This window comes from Stomoxys calcitrans, chromosome 5 (genome assembly GCF_963082655.1).
Source record: "Stomoxys calcitrans chromosome 5, idStoCalc2.1, whole genome shotgun sequence".
Taxonomy (NCBI): domain Eukaryota; kingdom Metazoa; phylum Arthropoda; class Insecta; order Diptera; family Muscidae; genus Stomoxys; species Stomoxys calcitrans.
In genome coordinates, this window is record NC_081556.1 from 74,011,467 (window position 1) to 74,033,926 (window position 22,460).

At 35.7% G+C, this 22,460-nt stretch overlaps 1 protein-coding gene across 2 annotated transcripts in view; it reads left to right on the forward strand.

Annotated features, from left to right (window-relative positions):
- LOC106088101 (protein espinas) overlaps positions 1-22,460 on the forward strand; it is a 214,736-nt gene that overhangs the window by 131,289 nt on the left and 60,987 nt on the right. For both annotated transcript variants that reach the window (XM_013253412.2, XM_013253410.2), the window contains one exon: positions 13,651-14,314. In XM_013253412.2, the coding sequence (XP_013108866.2) occupies positions 13,793-14,314 (522 nt within the window). In that variant the 5' untranslated portion in view covers positions 13,651-13,792. The remainder of the gene's footprint in view (positions 1-13,650; positions 14,315-22,460) is intronic.

The following is a 22,460-nucleotide window of genomic DNA, read 5'->3' on the forward strand; positions in this document are numbered from 1 at the left end:
ATAGATATGATAATGCATGTCAATTAGAGGGCGCGAGATAGTAGGAGAGACACAAAAGAATAATTATTGGTTTGGTAAACGAATAATCGTTTGAGACTATCGAAACACTTTTGCCATTAAAGAGTTTTTGGTTTTACAACAAAAGAAAGCTACTTTTACGTGGGCGAAGTTGCTGAGACATTTACAATGAATAAAGTTAGTTACATTCGATAAAACTACGTTAATGGCTAACGTTTGATATGTTACAATAAATGAAAAACTTTGTAGTTGAAGAATTTTGTTTCTGGTAAAATGGTCTCAAACGTTTTATTTTTCACATTCTGTTGCTGGGAACCTAAGCAACTTAAAAGAAGAATGTAGTTATAGAGGAAAACTGTGAAACCTGTTCATAGATTTAACCTATTGACATAACCACAAATGCTTTACCATCTTTTTTTATACACGGAAAAAATATTTCATTAGCTATAAACGAAATTATTGACAATCAAACTTCTTTTGTGAGAAACGTTGCGACTTTCTTTACAATTAAATTGCATAAAGATTTTGTGGCGAATACAAAGTTTCTCCAAATAATGCCATATATTCATAATAAATACAACATGTTATTAGAAATTCCAACTGGTTTTTATACCCTACACCACTACTGTGGTACATTGTATTCTAATTTAGTGAATTTGTTTGTAACAGTCAGAAGGAAGACCCATTGATAAGTATACCGATCGACTCAGAATCACTTTCTGATTCGATTTAGCTATGTCCGTCTGTCTGTCTGTCCATGTTAATTTGTATACAAAGTACAGGTCGCAGTTTTCTTCCGATCGTCTTCAAATTCGATCCAAGCATGCTATTCGGCCTAAAGAAGACGAAAAAATCGATTCAGATCTGGATATAGCTCCCATTATATGTTCGTCCGATTTGCAGTAATAATGCAATAAAATGGTCATTTGTTAATCGATTCTCTCGAAATTTGGCAGGAAGCACTTTTTTCTTACTCTCGACATTACTGGTGAATTTCATGGAAATCGGTTCAGATTAAGATATGCCTCTTATCTATATATATCGCCCGATTTTCACTCCTAGAGCCACTGCAAGCGCATTTATTGACCAATATTGCCAAAATTGTGCACAAAGCTTTCCTCGATGCCTACAACGATATCTAAGAAGTTTAGTCAAAATCCATTAAAATTTAGACTGACAATCATTCAAAGAAAAAAAAAACAAAAAATATTTTTCGAGCGTACTCCTTTTTGCATTCATCCTCTCTGCAAAAGGATTTGACATATGGTTTAAATAAAGTGAACGAATCGGTTTTCGTGTAGCAAGTCATATTTTACTATACACAAAATATTTTTGGTTAAAAAGAATTTATTAAAGGAGTCATCTTTTACCATAGTCACATCATGAGGTTCTAATATAAATGAAAAGACTTTTACAACAAAAATTGACAAATTCACGACATTGCGTTCAACAGTTTAGGGAAATGTTTCAAAATAACTGCAAGCAGCACTTCCATAAAAAAACCGATTTCTTTGTCTCTAAGATTTTCCAAACGTTTTATTTTCCGCGTTTGGTTAAGGCTGTCACTATGAATGCTTTTCGCGTCAGCCTTTTTAGAATAATAGATTTTGAAGCTAAAACAAGCTCTGATTTCATTGAATAAGACAATCCCACATTACTTATGAAGAATTGTCAATAAAAGTATTGTATTATCATTGAGATGTGAGGTATTAAAAAAACGAAAAAAAAATTGGAACCAGCATTTAGAGAGAAGATTTCACTTGTCTGCTAAGGGTTTTTTAAACTCATAATCAAGATTGTCCAAATTCTGCAAATTTATAATCGTCGAATTCAACTAAACTTCCACAAAAAGGAACATAATATTAACAACTTGTCTGATTATTTGCTTCAACAAAATCTTTTGAGCTTTTGTTTCTATTATTAAAATCACAATGTGTCGTAAAGTATCATGAGTTATAAGTATTTAGAAAGTGAAACTGCAAAAACATTTGTGGCAAATTCTTTTCATTACAATTCTGTCAAAAACATATGCCAGTTTTCAAAGCTTAAAACAATCGTATGGTTTATATTATTCACTAACACAACCTTTCACAAACTTTCGTTTAATTTTTTTCAAATGCTTTGGGTTTGGGTGTGAACATATTAAATACAATACATAAATACATATACATATAGTGGTTTAAACAAAATGGGTGTAATCGGATTGTTTCGATTTATGGCTATAAATACTAACTTTTAAATTGTTCAACAATCTCTACTAAATCTTGTGTAGCATCCATTCGGTCAACAATCTCCGTTCTGGGAAAGTATTCAGCATCATAGCTCAAATGGATTTACATTAAGCTTTCGCTTTTCATTTTAAAGTCGCCTATCATTTTCCCATGATTGCAAAACAATTTCTGGAAATTAAACATTTGAATATGGCATGCAAGCGAAACGTATGTGCACTATCTTTCTTCAAAAAAAAAAAAAAATTAAATTATTTATTAGTAATAGTATAAAAACATGCCGTTGCTAATGCTGAGACACGTAGTATATTTGCCATCAGTGGAAGTTTTTTGTAGTATGTATGTACATAACATAACATGACTAGGAGAAAGTCTTCTTGGCTTATTGCAGCTCGATTTGCTTGGTTAAACTCTTAACTTTAATTAACAACTGACCAGTCAAATTTCCACATTGCGGTGTGTGCAACATGTGGATACCGAGTCTCAAGTTTACAGAATCGACAATAAGTTTCGGCTTTGGCTTAAAAATACTCCTATGACTGTAGGGGCATATGGTTTGAGGGGCAATAAACAACATAGCTACCCAACAACTGTGTAAAAATGTGGAAGATAATAATGAATGAACACCAATCTTACTGAAGAAGACAATGACCAATACGACTTGTGTTAAGGTAGTATCAAGAATGATTACATAGACATATTCATTGTTGCGTATTACTCTCTGTTGGATGGATATATTCGAGTGCATTATCAACTTTCCACATTGATCCTACCTCACCTCAATATTGACTTGAAGATTTTGAATTTTGCAAACTTAAGACGTCACCGATGAGTCCTGGGGGGTCACAATATACATACATTTTCAAAATGAAGACACTCATTGTGAAATTATATTGAATCATTTCTTGACTGATCAAAGGAAAACGAAACTTGGATTTCAGTTTAAAGTCCAGGTGGTTGCAGTTTGCTAAGAAGGAAGCAATAGCAATGAGTGATATTTGTTTTTGATTGGTAAAGCGACAGCTTCCTTAACCCTAAGATGCGCAGTTTGCTCTGGACAGACTAAATTCGACTTTTATGGCTTCCCTACAATTCATTAATCATTCTTATAAAAAGCGAAATTAATGTTTAAGTAAAATGTAGGAGTCTAAGTGAAATAAAAATGAAAAGTTATAAATTTTGATATATTTTGAACATTATATGCTAATGAAATTAATACCTACTGATTAGAGCGGACATGGTCTGGTTGGATCACGACATATGTTTTGCAAATTTTGGTACTACCAACAGATTTAAAAGATTTATATACATCTTTAAGCTAAAAACTAAGTTGGCTTAATTTGAAAACATAAAATGTATTCATTGAAGTAAATATTTTACTTTTATTTACTAATGTTTTTATCCCCATCACCATAGGTTGATGGATATCACGACAGTGACTTTTTGTTGATGTAAGTCGTTGGGATTGCAAATGGGCTTTCAGATTTGGATACAGCTCCCATTTAAACCGATCTCCTGATATGAGCTCTTGAGCTTAAAGACGCGCGGTCATTAACCAAATTGCTGACATAGCTCCCATATAAACAGATCTCCAGATTTGGTATCTGGAAGATCTGTTTTCCGTGCAAACTTGGCTGAAAGTTTGCAAGGAGTGTGGTATTACGACTTCCAACATCTATGATAAATATGTAATAAATCGGTCTATAACTTCCATATCCCGATTAGTCTTCTACGGCTCCCAGAAGCTTCAATTCTTGCCTCCTTTGGTAGAACTCTGTTGTTTTCGTAGGTTAGGATAGGTTGAAAAGAGGGTGCAGATATTAATCCGCCCCATGCCACTATGGACATACATCTAGTGTTGTTTTCGTAACTTATTTCTATAATTTCGTTTACTTCTCCTAAATGATAGTTTTAAACTATTAAAATAATGCATAGGACCTCTGCAGTCATGGCTTTAACCATTATATTTATAATTTTGTTATAATTATAATTATTAAATAAACAAATAAAAGCTATAAAAATTAAAAAAATTAGCCTAAAATAAAACATTCCTAGAACCAAAAATAAAATTAAAAAAAATCCATTAAAATTTTATATCTCTTTTAAATTTGTGGTCTATTCGGATCACGTCCTCTCAACAGCATAGAAAAATTTTTCGCCCATCGTAGCGTTAATGGACCATAAAGCCCTACTTTATGATGTAGTGTTAGTTCTGCCATTAGACTCATTTGGATTCATGATGAAATATAAGCCAATTTTCCTATGTGAGTTTCTTGGTTGAAATTACATGGTAATATAACTATACCACTCTAGAATGTTTTATTCAAATTCAGACTTGCCCACGAACATTCCATTATGGGTAAACTTCTCACATACCAATGAGTGCAGTCTGATTCAAGTTTATACCATTTGTTTGAGACTCATGCTGCCATGGTCGGTAAACAACTTCAGTTAAGGGGAAGTTTTGGTGGAGGTGGGAACATTTGGGATGAAGTTATTTTTTTGATGCCACAATACGTGTGCAAAATTTTGTAAAAATTGGTTCATATTTAGATATAGCTCCCATATATATCATTCATCCGTAACGTCGTTTTAAGTATGGCTTTGGTGCAGCACATCCTCCTGCAGAGACAAAGAAGGAAATCTGGTAACTGACACAGATAACATGCTAAGGATATTAAAAAAACATTTTTCTCAACTGCTAGTGTCCGACGTTGGTGGCGAAGAGGATACGGCAGAACCATTTTGGTATAGAATGTTTACCTCTTGGCCAGAATGAGGTCCAGGTAGCAGTGACCCGACTAAAGAACAACAAGGCATCAGGAGCCGACGGGTTACCCGTTGAACAATTTAAGACCGGAGGCGACTCACTGATAAGGCGTATGCATCAGCTTATCAGCGCAATCTGGCTACAAGAACGTAAACCCGTTGATTGGAACCTCAGCATACTATGTCCCGTTCACAAGAAAGGAGAGAAGACGGAATGTGCCAACTACAGATGAATAAGTCTCTTCCCCATCCCATACAAGATACTCTTGAGCTTACTGTGTACTAGATTAAAAGTCAGTCTAAAGTAAATGAGATAATTTGGCCCTATCAATGCGGCTTTAGACCTGGTAAATGCACTCTGAACCAGATATGGGTCTGGCAATAAGTGGAGAGGAAATGGATGGTTTCAACTTCCAAAAGGCCTTGTATAACCGAGCAGATAAAGAAAATGGAGAAAGTTGGAAACCACAACTTTGAGACAGTCAGTAACTTTACCTACCTCGGAACCTCCGTAACCGAAACGAATGACACCAGTTTTGATATAAAGCGAAGAATAATCCTGGCAAACAGATGCTACTTTGAACTAAGTAAGCAGTTTAGAAACAAGGCCACCTCTCGACAGACGAAGATTACACTATACTATACAAGCATGGGTACTTGTGAAAGCAGACGAGGTAGTGCTTGAAGTATTTGAAAGAAAAATTATTCTTAACATATATGGCCAGTTTGCGTTAATGGAGAATATAGGCGACGTATGAACCACGAGCTGTATATGCTGTATAACGATGTTAGCATAGTTACACGACTTAAAATACAACAGCTGCGTTGTCTAGGTCATGTTGTCAGAATGGATGAAGAAGCTCCAGCAAAGAAGTCTTTTGAAGGCAAACACGGTGATACACGCAAACCGAGAAGACTAAAAGCCCGATGGAAAGGTCAAGTGGTGTCAGAGTTTTTAGAATGAGCGCAGAAGATCGAAGGGCTTGAAACGCTATTTTACGTTCGGCTAGTGGAACAAATGTTCTCTCATAGCCAATTAAAGAAGAAAAGTAAGAAAGTGTCCACAATTTTGGTCCCATTTTTACACAAAATTTTGCACGAGGTGTTTTTTTTGCCATCTTGCTACGTGTGCAAAATTTCATCAATCAAAATAAGATATAGCTCCCATATTATCTTTTTACCAGTACATCCTTTTAAGGTTGTAGAAGCCACAATTTGTGTCCGATCTTAGCATAAGGGGGTATACTAATTTCGCCAATCTGTTTGTAACACCTCGAAATATGCGTCTGAGACCCCATGAAATATGCGTCTGAGACCCCCGAAATATGCGCCTGAGACCCCATGAAGTATATATATATTCTTGATCGTCATGTCATTCTAAGTCGATCTACCCATGTCCGTCCATCTGTCTGTCGAAAGCACACTAACTTTCGAAGGAGTAAAGCTAGCCGCTTGAAATTTTGCACAAATACTTTTTATTAGCGTAGGTTCATGTTTTGATATAGCTGCCATATAAACCGATCTTGGGTCTTGACTTCTTGAGCCTCTAGAGGGCACAATTCTCGTCCGATTTGAAATTTTGCACGAAGTGTTTTATTATAACTTCGAACTAATGTGCTAAGTATGGTTTAAATCGGTTCATAATCTCATCCGATTTGGCTGAAATTTAGCATGAGGTGTTTTGTTATTACTTCCAATAGATGTGCTAAGTATGGCGCAAATTGGTACATAACCTGTTATAGCTGTCATGTAAACCAATCTGGGATCTTGACTTCCTAAGCCTCTAGAGGGCGCAATTTTCATCGGATATGGCAGAAATTTTGTACAACAGCTTCTCTCATGACTTTTGACATACGTGTCTAATATGGTCTGAATCAATCAACAGCTTGATACAGCTTCCATATAAACCAATCTTCCGAGTTTGCTTCTTGAGCCCCTACAAGGCGCAATTCTTGTCCGAATGAACTGAAATATTACACAATGACTTCTACCATAATCAACATTCATTTATGGTCCGAATCGGACTATAACTTGATATAGCTATAGTAGGATAATAGTTCTTATTCAATATTCTTTGTTGGCCAAAAAAGAGATACCTCACATAGAACTCGACAAATGCGATCCATGGTGGAGGGTATATAAGATTCGGCCGACCGAACTTAGCACACTCTTACTTGTTATATAAAAGAAATGTGATTTCAGCTCATGACAATCTATCAGCAATCCTACAATGACTTGTCATAACGGACACCATGAGGGATAAGATTACGTACTTTCTACGGAAGTCTACATACATTCTATCAGAAGAGATATTGCATTCTATTCGGCTCTATCGGGCATATAGGTACAGAGGTATATTTCGAAGTAAACTTCTTTGTGAAAGATTTGTTCCATGTGGACCTGTATGACCTAAATGCCCATTTAGGAACAGAAAGGGATCTTTACTCATGTAATGGTCCGATTAATGTTTAGCTCATCAACAATATCGTTTATATTTCTCAACATACTCGTATTATGTTCTTATGGCCCGAATTAGTAATTATTATCCATTTAGCCCCTATTACCAAACAGCGCAAATGTTCCATTGCATTCTTCTTTGGTTATCTCTGTATTTATTTGGATCCTTTGCCAATGTACATGCATAGGTGCCTTGTAATATCCAGAAATGGACATTTGCATGATTACATATATATGGCCCCTATATGCTACATTGCTATCAATGCAACAGTTACATCAAGTACAACTACATCGTGAAGCTTAACATACAAAATCATATTTGGGCAATTAGAGTGTCTTACATTAATGCTCTAAAGCCGACTATGGATGGATGTACCATTCGTAAGGCTAGCCCAAAATTCAGCTTTGTGGTCTACCAAGTAGACTCGTGAGTTGCATTCTTGGAATTTGTAAACATATTCACAGTTCTGCTGCAATGTTGCACAACAGCAAGACTCCAAGTTTAATGCCCAAGCGATTGCAACGAGGATCGCACAGTGGGCCAAATGGCAAAAAAATTGGAAATAAGTCTACAACTTTTTATCTGTTGATTTTAGCCATACAAAATGTTCTAGACATTTGTAGAGGAGGACATAGGCTTTCAGAAAAGTGCTGTTGTTGGTCCATATCTTTAATACAGGGTGAGCTACAGGGTGTCAAAGTTGACCACTTTTGACTTCTCCAAGCTTCTGGGGGCCATAACTTTTGATCTACTCAACCGATTTACATGATTTAGGACTCTAGAGAAAGAGCTTGACAAGATCTAAAAAACTTATGCATAAAGTACCATGCCATCGTGTACTGTTAAGGAGTTATGAATTGTTTAATTTTAAAATATGAAAATTTGGCCTTGGTTTTTTTCAGTGTTTTTTAAATAACTCCGTCAATTTTAAAGCTATAAACTTCATACTTCACACAAATTATGCCAGCATATGTGTGCATAAAATACAAAAGGAATCACGTGAATATCTTTGGCGGTTTAAAAATGGCATCGTTTTCAATATGAAAAATATTTTTTTTGTCAAAAAATTGCAAAATTTTTCAAAAAAGATACTCCCATTTCCTTTAAGTTTTCGCAAACTTTGGCCGTCAAAGCATTATCATTTCTTTCCATTTTCACAAAGTCGAGGTATTAAGAAAAGTTTTAAGTGCTAATTTGGCTAATTTCGATATCAAACAACACCGTTGTCTTAAGACCAAAATGGCCAATTTTTTTACTAAACTTCAAAAGTTTCTCACTGGAAAAAAGTTCCACGGGGATTTTTTCGCTTTTTTTGAACTTAAATGAAAGCTTAAAATGTTCCCAACATTTTAAGGTATGTCTCGCCATATCCTAGCCATAAATGAGATCGTAGCGATCAAAATACTGAAAAAAGTCAATTTTCAAGTAGTGCTATATTCATTGCTAAAAAACAAGTATTACGTCACATTTTATTGCAAAGATGTTAAATAAACTTTTATTTGGTAACACTTCTTCTACAAAACACAAAAAGAATCATGGAAATATCTCTATTCTATTCCATTTTATGGAACCGGCAATAAAAAAGTCAATTTTTCAAAAAAGTCGAATTTCCCAAATTTTGTTTTTGTTGTCCTAATTGCACATGACACACTATAGCCATATTTACGCAACATACCTTATCGTAAAGGAAATTTTCATACCTTTCCAACAATGTATAAAACATTTCTCAACTCGGATTCTATCTACTCTAAAATTCATTTACACTTCATTAAACTCTATATAAAAATGTCTATTTGTGAAATGGAACCTTATATGGGGCCTACACTAAAACATTGATAGATTTGCCCAGGGTTTACAATACAAATGTGTTAGAATAAAAAAAGGTCTCCTGCCAAAGTTTAAAAAAATTGGAATAAAAATATGTGTTTTAGAGCGAAAACACTTCGCATCGGCGTGCGTTTATATGTATATTAGCTACTCCCAAAATAAAAAAGCATTTTAGTTTTGTATTATTTGATTTTATTCTCTACCAAATAATCTAAGGTATCAAAATTTAAAAGCTCTTTAATTTGAATGGCATCGGGATCGTCCTTATCTATATCGTCACATATTTTTGGTAGCCATTTAGTTCTGATGCTGTATAGTACCGGATCAGACGATAACAATAAATATTGAAGTAAATCATAATTTTGGTTAAATTTGGTGCTCTTTCGGGTATTGAAAAGCCGGAACTGTTTAACATCTCTATTACGGGATTCCTGAGCTTCTTCTGTAAGTTCTCCTAACGGAAGTATGTTGTATTCCACAATTTGCTTGCCATGATGTAAGACTTTATGTACTGTCGGTGTTAAAGCTTTCCACGAATATAAATCAGATAAAATGTTTTTTGTGTCATTACTATAAGCTTCAAATTTGGTTGAATTTATCATCTTTTTGCTATTGATTACAGCCAAAATCACTTTGAATCGTCTTAGCAAGTGTTCATCAAGACCGGTTATTTTAGATGTCGATACGGGGTCCTCAAAAAACCGCCTTGCCGAGTTGCCATCATTTGTGCTTCCGTATCCGTAAAGAGGTTTATCTATTATAAGTCCCTTTTGTTTAAACTCCAACTGGATTCGATTCTTCTCTTCCTGCCTCATTTTGTGAAGATCTTGGTTGTTTCTAGCAGAGACATCGCGGTTTCCAGGGCTAGTCCGATATTTAAGGTCATACGATAAATGCAAACAATACTCCATGAATCGAATTCTACAGTGCAGGGGCGAAATACCGAAATTGAGCGCATTTTCGTTTACTAAATTTTCATCAGACTTGTCCTCGAATTGCCCATTCTTCTTGCCACAAATATTGCATCTCCAATTGGACATAACGCCAGTTAATGCGTTTGCCACCTTTCCATCGATCATAGTGAGTTGTAGTTGAAACGAAACTTTTATATTTCTTCCCAATTGGTTTATAACAATCATGGGTAATGCAGCAATTTCTTCCTTTATTTCGTTCACCAAAGATCGTGTTGTGTTCCGGTCTTCCTTTGTATACTCAAACCGAATTGGGCGACATAAATATTTTGACCCAGGTGTTCTATTTATCCATATATCTTGAAATGCATTTTCTTTCGATGATGAAGATTGGTCCTTGTACAATCTCATTCTCAATGGTACTAATGATGCCATGAAAATTGATGCGAAGTTGGCATCTATTTCTGTTTGTTGCTTATATTCGGAAAATCCAGATGATCCATCACAACCCCATTTGCTGATCAAAACCACTTCGGAATTATTACATGTGTTCAACTGTTCTTCAGTAAAATTAGAAATAATTCTAACAGCTGTATTTTCAACAAGATCAGCAAGTTTCACTCTTGCTTTTAATTCGTCCACGTATATATTTGATGGCACCATTTTCGTCCTGGTGTTGTACAATTTATGTTTTGAGGGTAAACAACCCCATCCTTTTTCACGAAGAGCCTTCCTCATTGTTGAGTATTTGTTTCTTGAGAGGCCTAGGTTCAAAATCAGGGCCAGTGCATCTTCCTCCGTGAATTCTGTAGTCGATTTTGGAGTTGGAATACTTTCTACCATTCTCTTTACCCTTTTCGGAGATGCTAATGGTAAAACATCGACAATTCGTCCAACATTTTTTGGTTGTGTTTTTAACAATGCTGTTTTGAACGTATCTTTTATTAAATTTGGCGGATGTGCCGCCAATAGTTCCTCTTGTTTTTTCTTTTTGGTTTTCTCCGTAACTTCGTCGTATGCTTTGCTAGGCCGGCCGGGAATCAGCGGTTTAATTTCAATAAGTAGATCCGATTTCAGCCACTTCTCATACATTTTGAAAAACTTGATTTTTGCGAATGAACATTCTGGCAACCTTCTCTCAAATGATTTGTAGAATTTTTCAAGTTTGTCTAAAGCGTCTTTATTTAGCCTTATTCCATATATGTGGTCCAAAGTGTAAACAAGTTCCTTAAATGACTCCGTGTATGATTTGGAATCATTTTTGATGTCCCATACAATTTTCGAAAGAGTGGAATACTTCAGTATGACTTCCATAACTTATAAATGTCCTTTACGCCTCTACAAAATATAATGAAGAAAATTTGGATTTTGTTCAAATATTTATGCAATATATTCACAATTAATGACCCATTTCAGGTATCAGACGCAATCGTAAAAAGGGGTCCAAAGTGCCTCTTTTTACTTACTCTTCTATAATTATTTACCTGGACTCGAATTTGGTTAAAAAAAATGACAATGAATTTTTTATGGGTAGGTTTTTTCACATTCATTGATACGGTGGATTTCCTGGGAATTCGACATAGCGAAACAGGTAACATTTGTCTGCATCAAATCTTAACACAAATATATATATATATGCAGGTATATTTCTAGGTTACTTTTTATTCAAAAATCATCAGCTTACATTAAAAATAGATGTAGGTACTATACAAACGCACGCCGATGCGAAGTGTTTTCGCTCTAAAACACATATTTTTATTCCAATTTTTTTAAACTTTGGCAGGAGACCTTTTTTTATTCTAACACATTTGTATTGTAAACCCTGGGCAAATCTATCAATGTTTTAGTGTAGGCCCCATATAAGGTTCCATTTCACAAATAGACATTTTTATATAGAGTTTAATGAAGTGTAAATGAATTTTAGAGTAGATAGAATCCGAGTTGAGAAATGTTTTATACATTGTTGGAAAGGTATGAAAATTTCCTTTACGATAAGGTATGTTGCGTAAATATGGCTATAGTGTGTCATGTGCAATTAGGACAACAAAAACAAAATTTGGGAAATTCGACTTTTTTGAAAAATTGACTTTTTTATTGCCGGTTCCATAAAATGGAATAGAATAGAGATATTTCCATGATTCTTTTTGTGTTTTGTAGAAGAAGTGTTACCAAATAAAAGTTTATTTAACATCTTTGCAATAAAATGTGACGTAATACTTGTTTTTTAGCAATGAATATAGCACTACTTGAAAATTGACTTTTTTCAGTATTTTGATCGCTACGATCTCATTTATGGCTAGGATATGGCGAGACATACCTTAAAATGTTGGGAACATTTTAAGCTTTCATTTAAGTTCAAAAAAAGCGAAAAAATCCCCGTGGAACTTTTTTTCCAGTGAGAAACTTTTGAAGTTTAGTAAAAAAATTGGCCATTTTGGTCTTAAGATAACGGTGTTGTTTGATATCGAAATTAGCCAAATTAGCACTTAAAACTTTTCTTAATACCTCGACTTTGTGAAAATGGAAAGAAATGATAATGCTTTGACGGCCAAAGTTTGCGAAAACTTAAAGGAAATGGGAGTATCTTTTTTGAAAAATTTTGCAATTTTTTGACAAAAAAAATATTTTTCATATTGAAAACGATGCCATTTTTAAACCGCCAAAGATATTCACGTGATTCCTTTTGTATTTTATGCACACATATGCTGGCATAATTTGTGTGAAGTATGAAGTTTATAGCTTTAAAATTGTCGGAGTTATTTAAAAAACACTGAAAAAAACCAAGGCCAAATTTTCATATTTTAAAATTAAACAATTCATAACTCCTTAACAGTACACGATGGCATGGTACTTTATGCATAAGTTTTTTAGATCTTGTCAAGCTCTTTCTCTAGAGTCCTAAATCATGTAAATCGGTTGAGTAGATCAAAAGTTATGGCCCCCAGAAGCTTGGAGAAGTCAAAAGTGGTCAACTTTGACACCCTGTAGCTCACCCTGTATTAAAGATATGGACCAACAACAGCACTTTTCTGAAAGCCTATGTCCTCCTCTACAAATGTCTAGAACATTTTGTATGGCTAAAATCAACAGATAAAAAGTTGTAGACTTATTTCCAATTTTTTTGCCATTTGGCCCACTGTGGATCGTTAAATTGCAATTTACACACAGCGCTCAACTTTGTATTCTAGCCATTGAAATCTAAATTAAGTTGATGTAATTGTTTCCTTTCGATCCATAATGTTAGTCAGCTAGCCATGCTGCAATTACATCGCAAGGATGGGAGGAATGAAAGACTCGATGGCTAAGTATAGTTTTGGATTTGAGGAACTTTTTGTTATTTATGTGGGACGGCTTGTACCAGCCTCTGTGGTTTTCTTATTTAAATCGCTTTAATCTTTGGAATATTCCATTAATTTGATCTTTCATTCTCTCATTGCAGTGCCTCGTCGAGCACATTAGTCAAGGATACGTGTGTCGCGGTAAGTTCATCGGCACCAGCATCATCATTACCACCACTGTTGCTGCCATCTGCATCTGCTGCAACGAAAAAGGCTCATCACGAGTTGTTGGCCGAGGTCATTATGCAACAGCCCAGTGATTACTACACACAAACCGAAAGTGAACTCTTACAATTGGAGGCAGCCGGAGTACACTTACCGGCCTACCAACTGCAGGCCGACTGCAATCTGACACAGCTCTCCCAGAACCATCAAAAGCAATCACTTCCATATCAGCCTCACATTCTGCCGCCCAATTTGAATAACAACGATCGGTCGACGCCCACCTCATCATCGAATGCCACACCCACACCAAGCAGCACAAGCCACATTGATCCAGCGTCAGGTAGCAGCAATGGTGGCGGCAACCACACAACCCCATCAACACATTTTATGGGGCCCCCGCAGCGGCGCCACTGCCAGCCGCCCACAAATCTGCCGCTCAGCTCGATTACATCGCCCCTGCGTGCCAACTACAAGACGACAGCCTATTTACACAGTCATCATCAGCAATTAGAATTCCAGCGAAACTCGCAATCGGATGACGACAGTGGCTGTGCCTTGGAGGAGTACACATGGGTGCCACCTGGTCTAAGACCTGATCAGGTAAGCTTAAGTTCTAATAATATTTGCAATTTAATGACGTTGACAACAGGTAGGACTCATGAGTGGGTACATTTGATGACTTGGTAATTTATATCAGTTTTATGTTTGCTATGACGCTTGTGGTTACGAATTCCCTTCGAAAGAAGTTCGAACACTTTTATTTTCATTAAAAATGATGGAATATTGACAAAATGGTTAGAACAGCAGCATATTCAGTATCAGGCATTTTCGTGTAACTAGGTTGAAAACTGTTGTAACTACGTTTGGAATCTATACCGAAATCTAAACCGATTTGTGTCTTGACAAAACCAAAAATAATTTCTTCCCAATTTTTTTCCCAAAATACCCATTTGGGGCAAAGATGATTTCAAAATCGGCACTTTTTGTTTTGTTTGTGTTTGAAGTAAAACAAGTAAGAGCGTGCTAAGTTCGACAGGGATGAATCTTATATACCCTCCACCATGGATCGCATCTGCCGAGTTATATGCGCAGTGTCTCTTTTTAGGCAAACATAGAATATTGAATAAGAACTGTTGTGCTATTGGAGCTATATCAATTGTGTAATATTTCAGTTCATTCGGATAAGAAGCAAAATCGGAGATCGGTTTATATGGGAGCTGTATCAAGCTATTGATCGATTCAGACCATATTGAACACGTATATTGAAGGTCATGAGAGAAGCCGTTTTACAAAATTTCTTCCAAATCGAATGAAAATTATGCATTCTAGTGTCTCAAGAAGTCAAGATCCCTGATCGGTTTATATGGCAGCTATATCAGGTTATATACCGATTTGCGCCATACTTAGCACAGTTATTGGAAGTCATAGCAAATCATGGAAGTCATGCAAAATTTCAGCCAATTTGGATGAGAATTGCGCGTTCTAGAGGCTCAAGAAGTCAAGATCAAAGATCGGTTTATATGACAGCTATACCAGATTATGAATCGATTTGTATCATACTCAACACAGTTGTTGGAAGTGATACCAAAATACCTCGTGCAAAATTTCAGTCAAATCGGAGCCTCCTCTAGAGGCTCCAGAAGTCACGACCCAAGATCGGTTTATATGACAGCTATATCAAAGCATGGACCATTTACAATCCCAACCGACCTACACTAATAAAATGTATTTGTCGAAAGTTTCAAGTGGCTAGCTTTACTCCTTCGAAAGTTAGCGTGCTTCCGGCAGACAGTCGGACGGACAGACGGACGGACATGGCTAGATCGACTTAAAATGACATGACGATCAAGAATATATACACTTGATGGGGTCTCAGACGCATATTTCGAGGTGTTATAAACAGAATGACGAAATTTGTATATCCCCTTCTTATGGTGGAGGGTATGAAAAACATAAGCCCGAATGGGGGATCTGGGATTTGTATTTTGAGTACTTAAGGGGTTTTAAATTATTATAATAAAAAATGGCCATTTTGAAGTGCATATTTCACCCGTGTAAGTTGATATATCTGGTTCAAAACTGCACTTAAAACGCATATCCAGTATGTCCTCTTTACCAAAAAGAAGAAAAAAAAAATAAAATATTTAATCAACTTTTTTTAATTAAAACTAAGCAATGAAAATACAATCTTTTACCAAAAAATGCAAAAAATCCACTATGCAAAAAATTCCACCTTTTCCAAAAATTGAGGCTTGTATAGACCGATTTGAACCGTATTTGACACAGTTGCTGGAAGTCGTAACAAAACACTACATGCAAAATTTCAGCCAAATCGGCCAAAAATTTTAGCCATATCGGGTAAAAATTGCGGCTTGTAAGAGTTCAGGAACTCTATTCGGGAGGTCGGTTTATATGGAAGCTATATCTAAATCTGACCTGATATGACCCGTTTGCAATCCCCAACGACCTACATCAATACTTAGTATCTGTGCAAAATTCCAAGCGGCTAGCTTTACGCGTTCGATCGTGATTTCGACAGAAGGACGGACGGACGCGCGGATATGGCTAGATCGACTCAGAACGTCGAGACCATCAAGAATATTTATACCGTTTGGGTATATTTTGAGGTGTTACAAACGGAATGACTAGATTAGTATAGCCCCTTCCTATGGTAGTGGGTATACAAATATACGATATCTAAAGATATAAATGATATTTTTTTTATTTTTTGAAATGTTCAAACTAAAACTTCAGTTGTTTTTTGGTTCTTTTTTTACGCACAACCTCAAAATAAATTTGTTAGGACTGACTAGCATGGTAAATCTAGCCATAGTTCAAGGATAGTTTTTCTACAGTAACTTCCATTATTATACCCTCCACCATATGGGATGGGGGTATAGTAACTTCCCTATTCCATTTGAAACACCTCGAAATATTAATCTAAGACCCCCTAAAGTATATATATTGTTGATGGTCTTGACATACTAGTAATGTCCGTCCGTCTGTCGAAGCACACTTACTTCCGAAAGAGAGAGGTAGCCGCTTGAAATTTTGCACAAATACTTCCTACTAACGTAGTTTGGTTGGGATTGTAATTGGGCCCAATTGGTCAATGTTTAGATATAGATCCCATATAACCCGATCTTCCGATTATATTACTTGAGCTTCTAGAGGGCACAATTATTATCCGACATTGCTGAAGTATTGCATGTGATGATTTGGTATGACTCCAACAACTGTTAATGGTATGGTTCAAATCCTATGACTTCCAACAGATATACCAAGTATGGTTCCAAAGTCTGATCTATCTCAAATTTCAATCGAACTTCGCAAATTTTGGCAAAATTTCATAGATATTGATAATCACGTTTTATTTCTAGGGCTTTTTAAATTTTGCACTTCCTTTTTTCTCAATGACTACCAATATGCCTAAGAAATTTGATCGAAATTGGTTCAGATGTAGCTCCCTTATACTAGGGTAAAGTTAAGTTTTTCTCATTCGCCCATGAGCATTCCATCAAGGAACAGAAGCGATAATACTCTGATTTCATTGAGTGCTGTCCGGATAAATTTTAAGCCCAACGAAAGGGGACCTCCTTTTTTACCGAGTGCGAATGGCGTATCGCAGGGCGCCACCACTTAGTAGATAAGTTTTAATTTTTGTGGTTTGGCCAGCATTGGAACCCAGCAGTTCAGTGCCGTGGGTGGTCATGCAAAACTCTACGCCACGCCTGATACTTCAAAATTTTACTTCATTAAATTATAATTCATACTTTTTATTGGTATCGCTTCTAACCAATTGATGAATTTCACAATGGTTTCCACATGGTTTCTCCAAAAAGCATTCTCTGTAAAAGTTTTGCTTGATTAAAATACAACTGAGTAATACAGTAGCTGATTATTCAATTCAATAATCTTTTCAATGAATTTGCAACTCGGTGGCCAATGCAATTATTTGGCAAATGCAACATAACACACCTCGTCATCATAATGCGATGTCAATCGCCTTCACAATATCTTTGTAAATCACTTGGGCCGTAAATTGAATTTTCGCTTGAGTTAACTTATGGACAGGTAGTTTAGGTACCTATTAGCATTTTCCCCCATTCATCATCTTTGGTCAATATGACCATTTGCAATAATTCCCTTCGAAGTTGTTAACCTGTTAGGCATTAAAATCCACCTCGGACAACCACAATCATCGCACTCACTCAAGCATTCAGTAAATCATTGATGACCACTTTTGGTAGCCACTACATCACTATGCCATTCCAAGCATTGCATCTGCAGCCAAGTCTAAAATTCACTCCACCGCAAAACAGCTGTTCTTCCGTGTCTTGGTGGTATTTGGTTTTCCAGTGAATTTCATGGTTTTTGATTTGGTTTTGGTGGACGTGTAAAAATGTCTGTTCATTAGAGACAAATTAAAATTGTAACTATTTTGTACAATCGCATGTCTTGACATCCCAAGCCAAGCACCAGCCGGAGAGCCGCAGCAAGGTAGTGCTTGCAAGGAACGCTTGAGTGGTTCATGATTTTGTTTGTTGGTTTGTTTCTTTCTCACATATTACAGTTTGTGTGTTTTAAGCGAAAGCGTATTTAATTGCATTTCATACCATTTACGGTCATTTCAATCAATAATTGCTAATGGATGGATGATGAGAAGTTCGCTTTGACAGCGAGGCATAGATGGAGAGGTACCATTAGCAAACTTATTTCCACAATTCGGAAAGAGATTCAATCAAATACCAGCAGCTGGAAACGGGTGCAATCATGTTATAGGGTAAGTGCTCCTATGTTCGGCATGTACCAGCAGTCGGTACTTTTGTTTTTATACCCACCACAAAAGGATGGTGGGTAAAAATCTAAGACGATCCAGCCATGTAAGTTCGAAGATCGGACCATATCTTGATATAGCCACCATATAGACCGATCCGTCGATTTGGGATCTTAGGCCCATAAAAGCCACATTTATAATCCAATTTTGCTTAAATGTAGGACAGTGAGTTGTGTTAGGTCCTTCAACATCCTTCTTCAATTTGGCCCAGATCGGTCCAATTTGGATATAGCTGCCACATAGACCGATCTCTCGATTTAAGGTTTTGGGCCCATAAAAGGCGCATTTATTGTCCGATTTTGCCGAAATTTGGGACAGTGAGTTTTGTTAAGCCCTTCAACATTCTTCTTCAATTTGGCTCAGAGCGGTCCATATTTGGATAAAGCTGCCATATAGACCGATATCTCCACTTAAAGTCTTGGCCCCATTAAACGATGCATTTATAATTCGATTTCGCTGAAATTTGTCGTGCATGGTTCAGATCGGTGTATATTTGAATATGGCTACCAAAAAGACCAATATTTTGTTCTACAAAATTTAACAATAAGTCGTACTTATTAGACCACTCAATATCCGGGACAAATGTGGTCCAAATGGGACCATATTTCGATAAAGCTGCTATGGGGGCATATATTATGCATTTTTAACAGGATTATCACGAAAGGTAGTTTACATTTATACCCGAGGTGGTGGGTATCCAAAGTTCGAGCCGGCCGAACTTAACGCCGTTTTACTTGTTTAAACTCAAATTACTAAGAATATGTAAAACTTTATATTTAAAAAATTGTCAATAAACATCCATAACATTCTCGGCTCTCCTTGTAAGTAAACATTTTTGGGCTGAGTCAGAATTTCGCTTTTAGTAAGAGTGTGTCCCTGAATAAGGGCGAAAATACCTGTTTTTAAGAAACATATTGGTAGAAGCATCGACTTTTTAGGTTATAAAAATGTAGAAAATTTTAAAAATTTTGAATCAAAAATAGTTTTTAATGGTAAAGGACAATCAAAAAATCATTCCAGTCATTAATTATAAATAAATATATTTTTTTTATATATTTAATTTTAATGCCGCCTTTAGGGACCATACAAAAATGGATTTTTCAGTAGTGGGCGTTTAAGTGACGGGTGGAAAATGGTTCTTCTGCGATCTTCAAAAATCAAATTCGCGGATCGGTTTAAAGAATGATATTTCAAAATATTGTCCGGTATATCCAATTTTCGAAATTGACATGCCTATGGACAAAAAAAGTCGGTCCGATGTTGGAGGCCTCCTGGACGCAGAAGTTAACATGTCCTTCTATGATTTACAACTCTAGGATTCTAATACTATAATATTAAGAAATTGAGCATTATAAAATTAAGAAATTTTGCTGGAACTTGGTATAGATTACTTTCCCATACATAGTCTGTTTAGTGGCCTTTTTCGAAATACATCTATTTAAAACCTCTGTATAACCGATCACCCGATTTTCCGTTTTCAGCTTTTAAAGTGAATATGTTTACCTAATTTGTTCGAAATTTGCAAAATGTGTTTCATTAGATCTCCCTTCATTCAAAAATGGTCCAGATCGGTTAATATAGGGATGGTGCTGCCACATACACCTATCTCCCGATTTAAGGTTTTGAGCTTATAAAAGGCTAATTGTTAGCCCAGTTTATTGAAATTTTAATCAATGCGTTGTAGAGAGAGCGTAGAGGGAGAGTGATAAAGCGAGGTAGGGTACGATACTCTCAACATTCGCGTCGAATATGAACCAGATCGAATACTTAGGGGCTAAGGGTGAAAAATCACTTTTTTCATAAAATTGAAATTTTTAAAAATTTAACAAAACAAATTTAATATTTTTATAATTATATCTTACATAACATTTCTAATTTTAAAAATTAAATTTCAATTGAATGAAAATTTGTACCAGGAAGGAGGCTGGATTGAAAAATGCCGACTACTGGTACACTTATCCTAGTAGATGAAGGAAGATTTTTTGTTAATTATTGTGAATTTCTAATCCACAAAGTGACGCACATGGGCTGCCAGATTAGATTTTCCCCTTGTAACATAGTGGAATGTTCATGGGCAAAATTTGAATTGTCAACATAAACCTAAGCTTAGCAAAAACGATTCCTTACTCTCTTTAAATATAGATGATTTTTTATCACAATTATTCTTACGATGACTACGAAAGGGACGGGCGTACACACTGAGAAATATATTTGCTGAATATAGCAAACACTGTCAGCTGATTTCAAATGAAAATTTTTTATATATTGAAGAAAACCATACTAATTTTAAGATTCTTCGCGAAATTTGCATCATTTACTAAATATCTATTAGGGTGTAAATTTATGTATAGTTTTGGATTATTCGATTAATCGTTTATTTCAAAGAAAGAGGTTGTCGATTAATCGAAAAATATATCTAACAAAAGAAAATGGAACATATTTTGAGATCTTATAGCACAAATTTTTATGGCCTGAATTTAACTAAATCCAACAAGTAAAAGCGTGCTAAGTTCGGCCGCCCCGAATCTTATATACCCTCCACCATGCATCGCATTTGTCGAGTTCTTTTCCTGGTATCCCTTTTCATTCAAACATTTCATAAAAAAATTTCTATAGTCCGGACTATAATTGAACTGAATGTTAGAGACCATAGTAGAAGTCGTTGTGTAAAATTTCAGCCAATTCGAACAAAAATTGCGCCCTTTAGGGGCTCAAGAAGTAAAATAGGGAGACCGGTTTATATGAGAGCCGTATCAGTCTATTTACCGATTCAGACCATACTTGGCACGTATGTTGAAGGTCATGAAAGAAGTCGTTGAACAAAATTCCAAATCCGATAACAATTGCGACCTCTAGTGACTTAAGAAATCAAGATCGAAGATCGGTTTATTTACAATTATTTATTTTATTTTATTTACAATTATATTTACCTTTACAATCAAAACCGACCTACACTAATAAGAACTATTCGAGCATAATTTAATTCTGGCTTTCGACAGACAGACGGACGGACTTACGGACATTGCTAGATCGACTTAAAATGTCATGACGATCAAGTATATATACTTTATGGGGTCTCAGAGGAATATTTCGAGGAGTTTCAAACAGAATATCGAAATTATTAGTATACCCCCATCCTATGGTGGGGTATAAAAACAAATTCTGTCCATTTACTCTGCGTTTTTTGAGGATTAAAGTGACATACACAAGCGCAGATACGTATACATGAATGTACATATCACACACACCCATACGCAATTCTTGACAATAGTTGCATATTTTGGTACTTTATCGATTATTCAGCCATGAAATCGGTTTTATTTGGGAATTAATAAAATAATATCCTTTTCTCAGTTAAAGACATAAATATTAATTTAATCGTTTAAATTAACCAAATAGATGAAAATTCGGAAAAAAAATATTATTTCTAAAATTAAAAGATAAAAAGCAATATTTTAGGTCTTAAAATCCTTCCCACTTAATAGACGTAATAGGCCGAAATTGAAAAAGGCCGCATGATTATTCCAACAACTTTTTTGGCTTTATATTGTAGTTTGCTATTGATCATTAGACCCACCCAAAAACATTTTAAGCGAAGGAAAGTAGTTAGACACAATTGGCATTTCTAAAAGGTTTTGAAACTGCATACCGATTTTGCCTCTATTCCCATTAGGGGGAACTTAATTGTTGTTATACGACTGAAAGTGCAGATACCACACGAGCATGTGGGAATCTGTTTTATCTCCGAAATGGAAACGGTTTGTATTTTTTTTCTAATCATAGCTGGCAGCGGCAAGTGCAATTAATAATGTGGTGGACTCCCTCACCCACCAGCCCACTGTCTCACTAAAATGCATATGGCTCGTACGTCTGAGTGCAATGTCTTGATCCAACAACACATTTCTACGC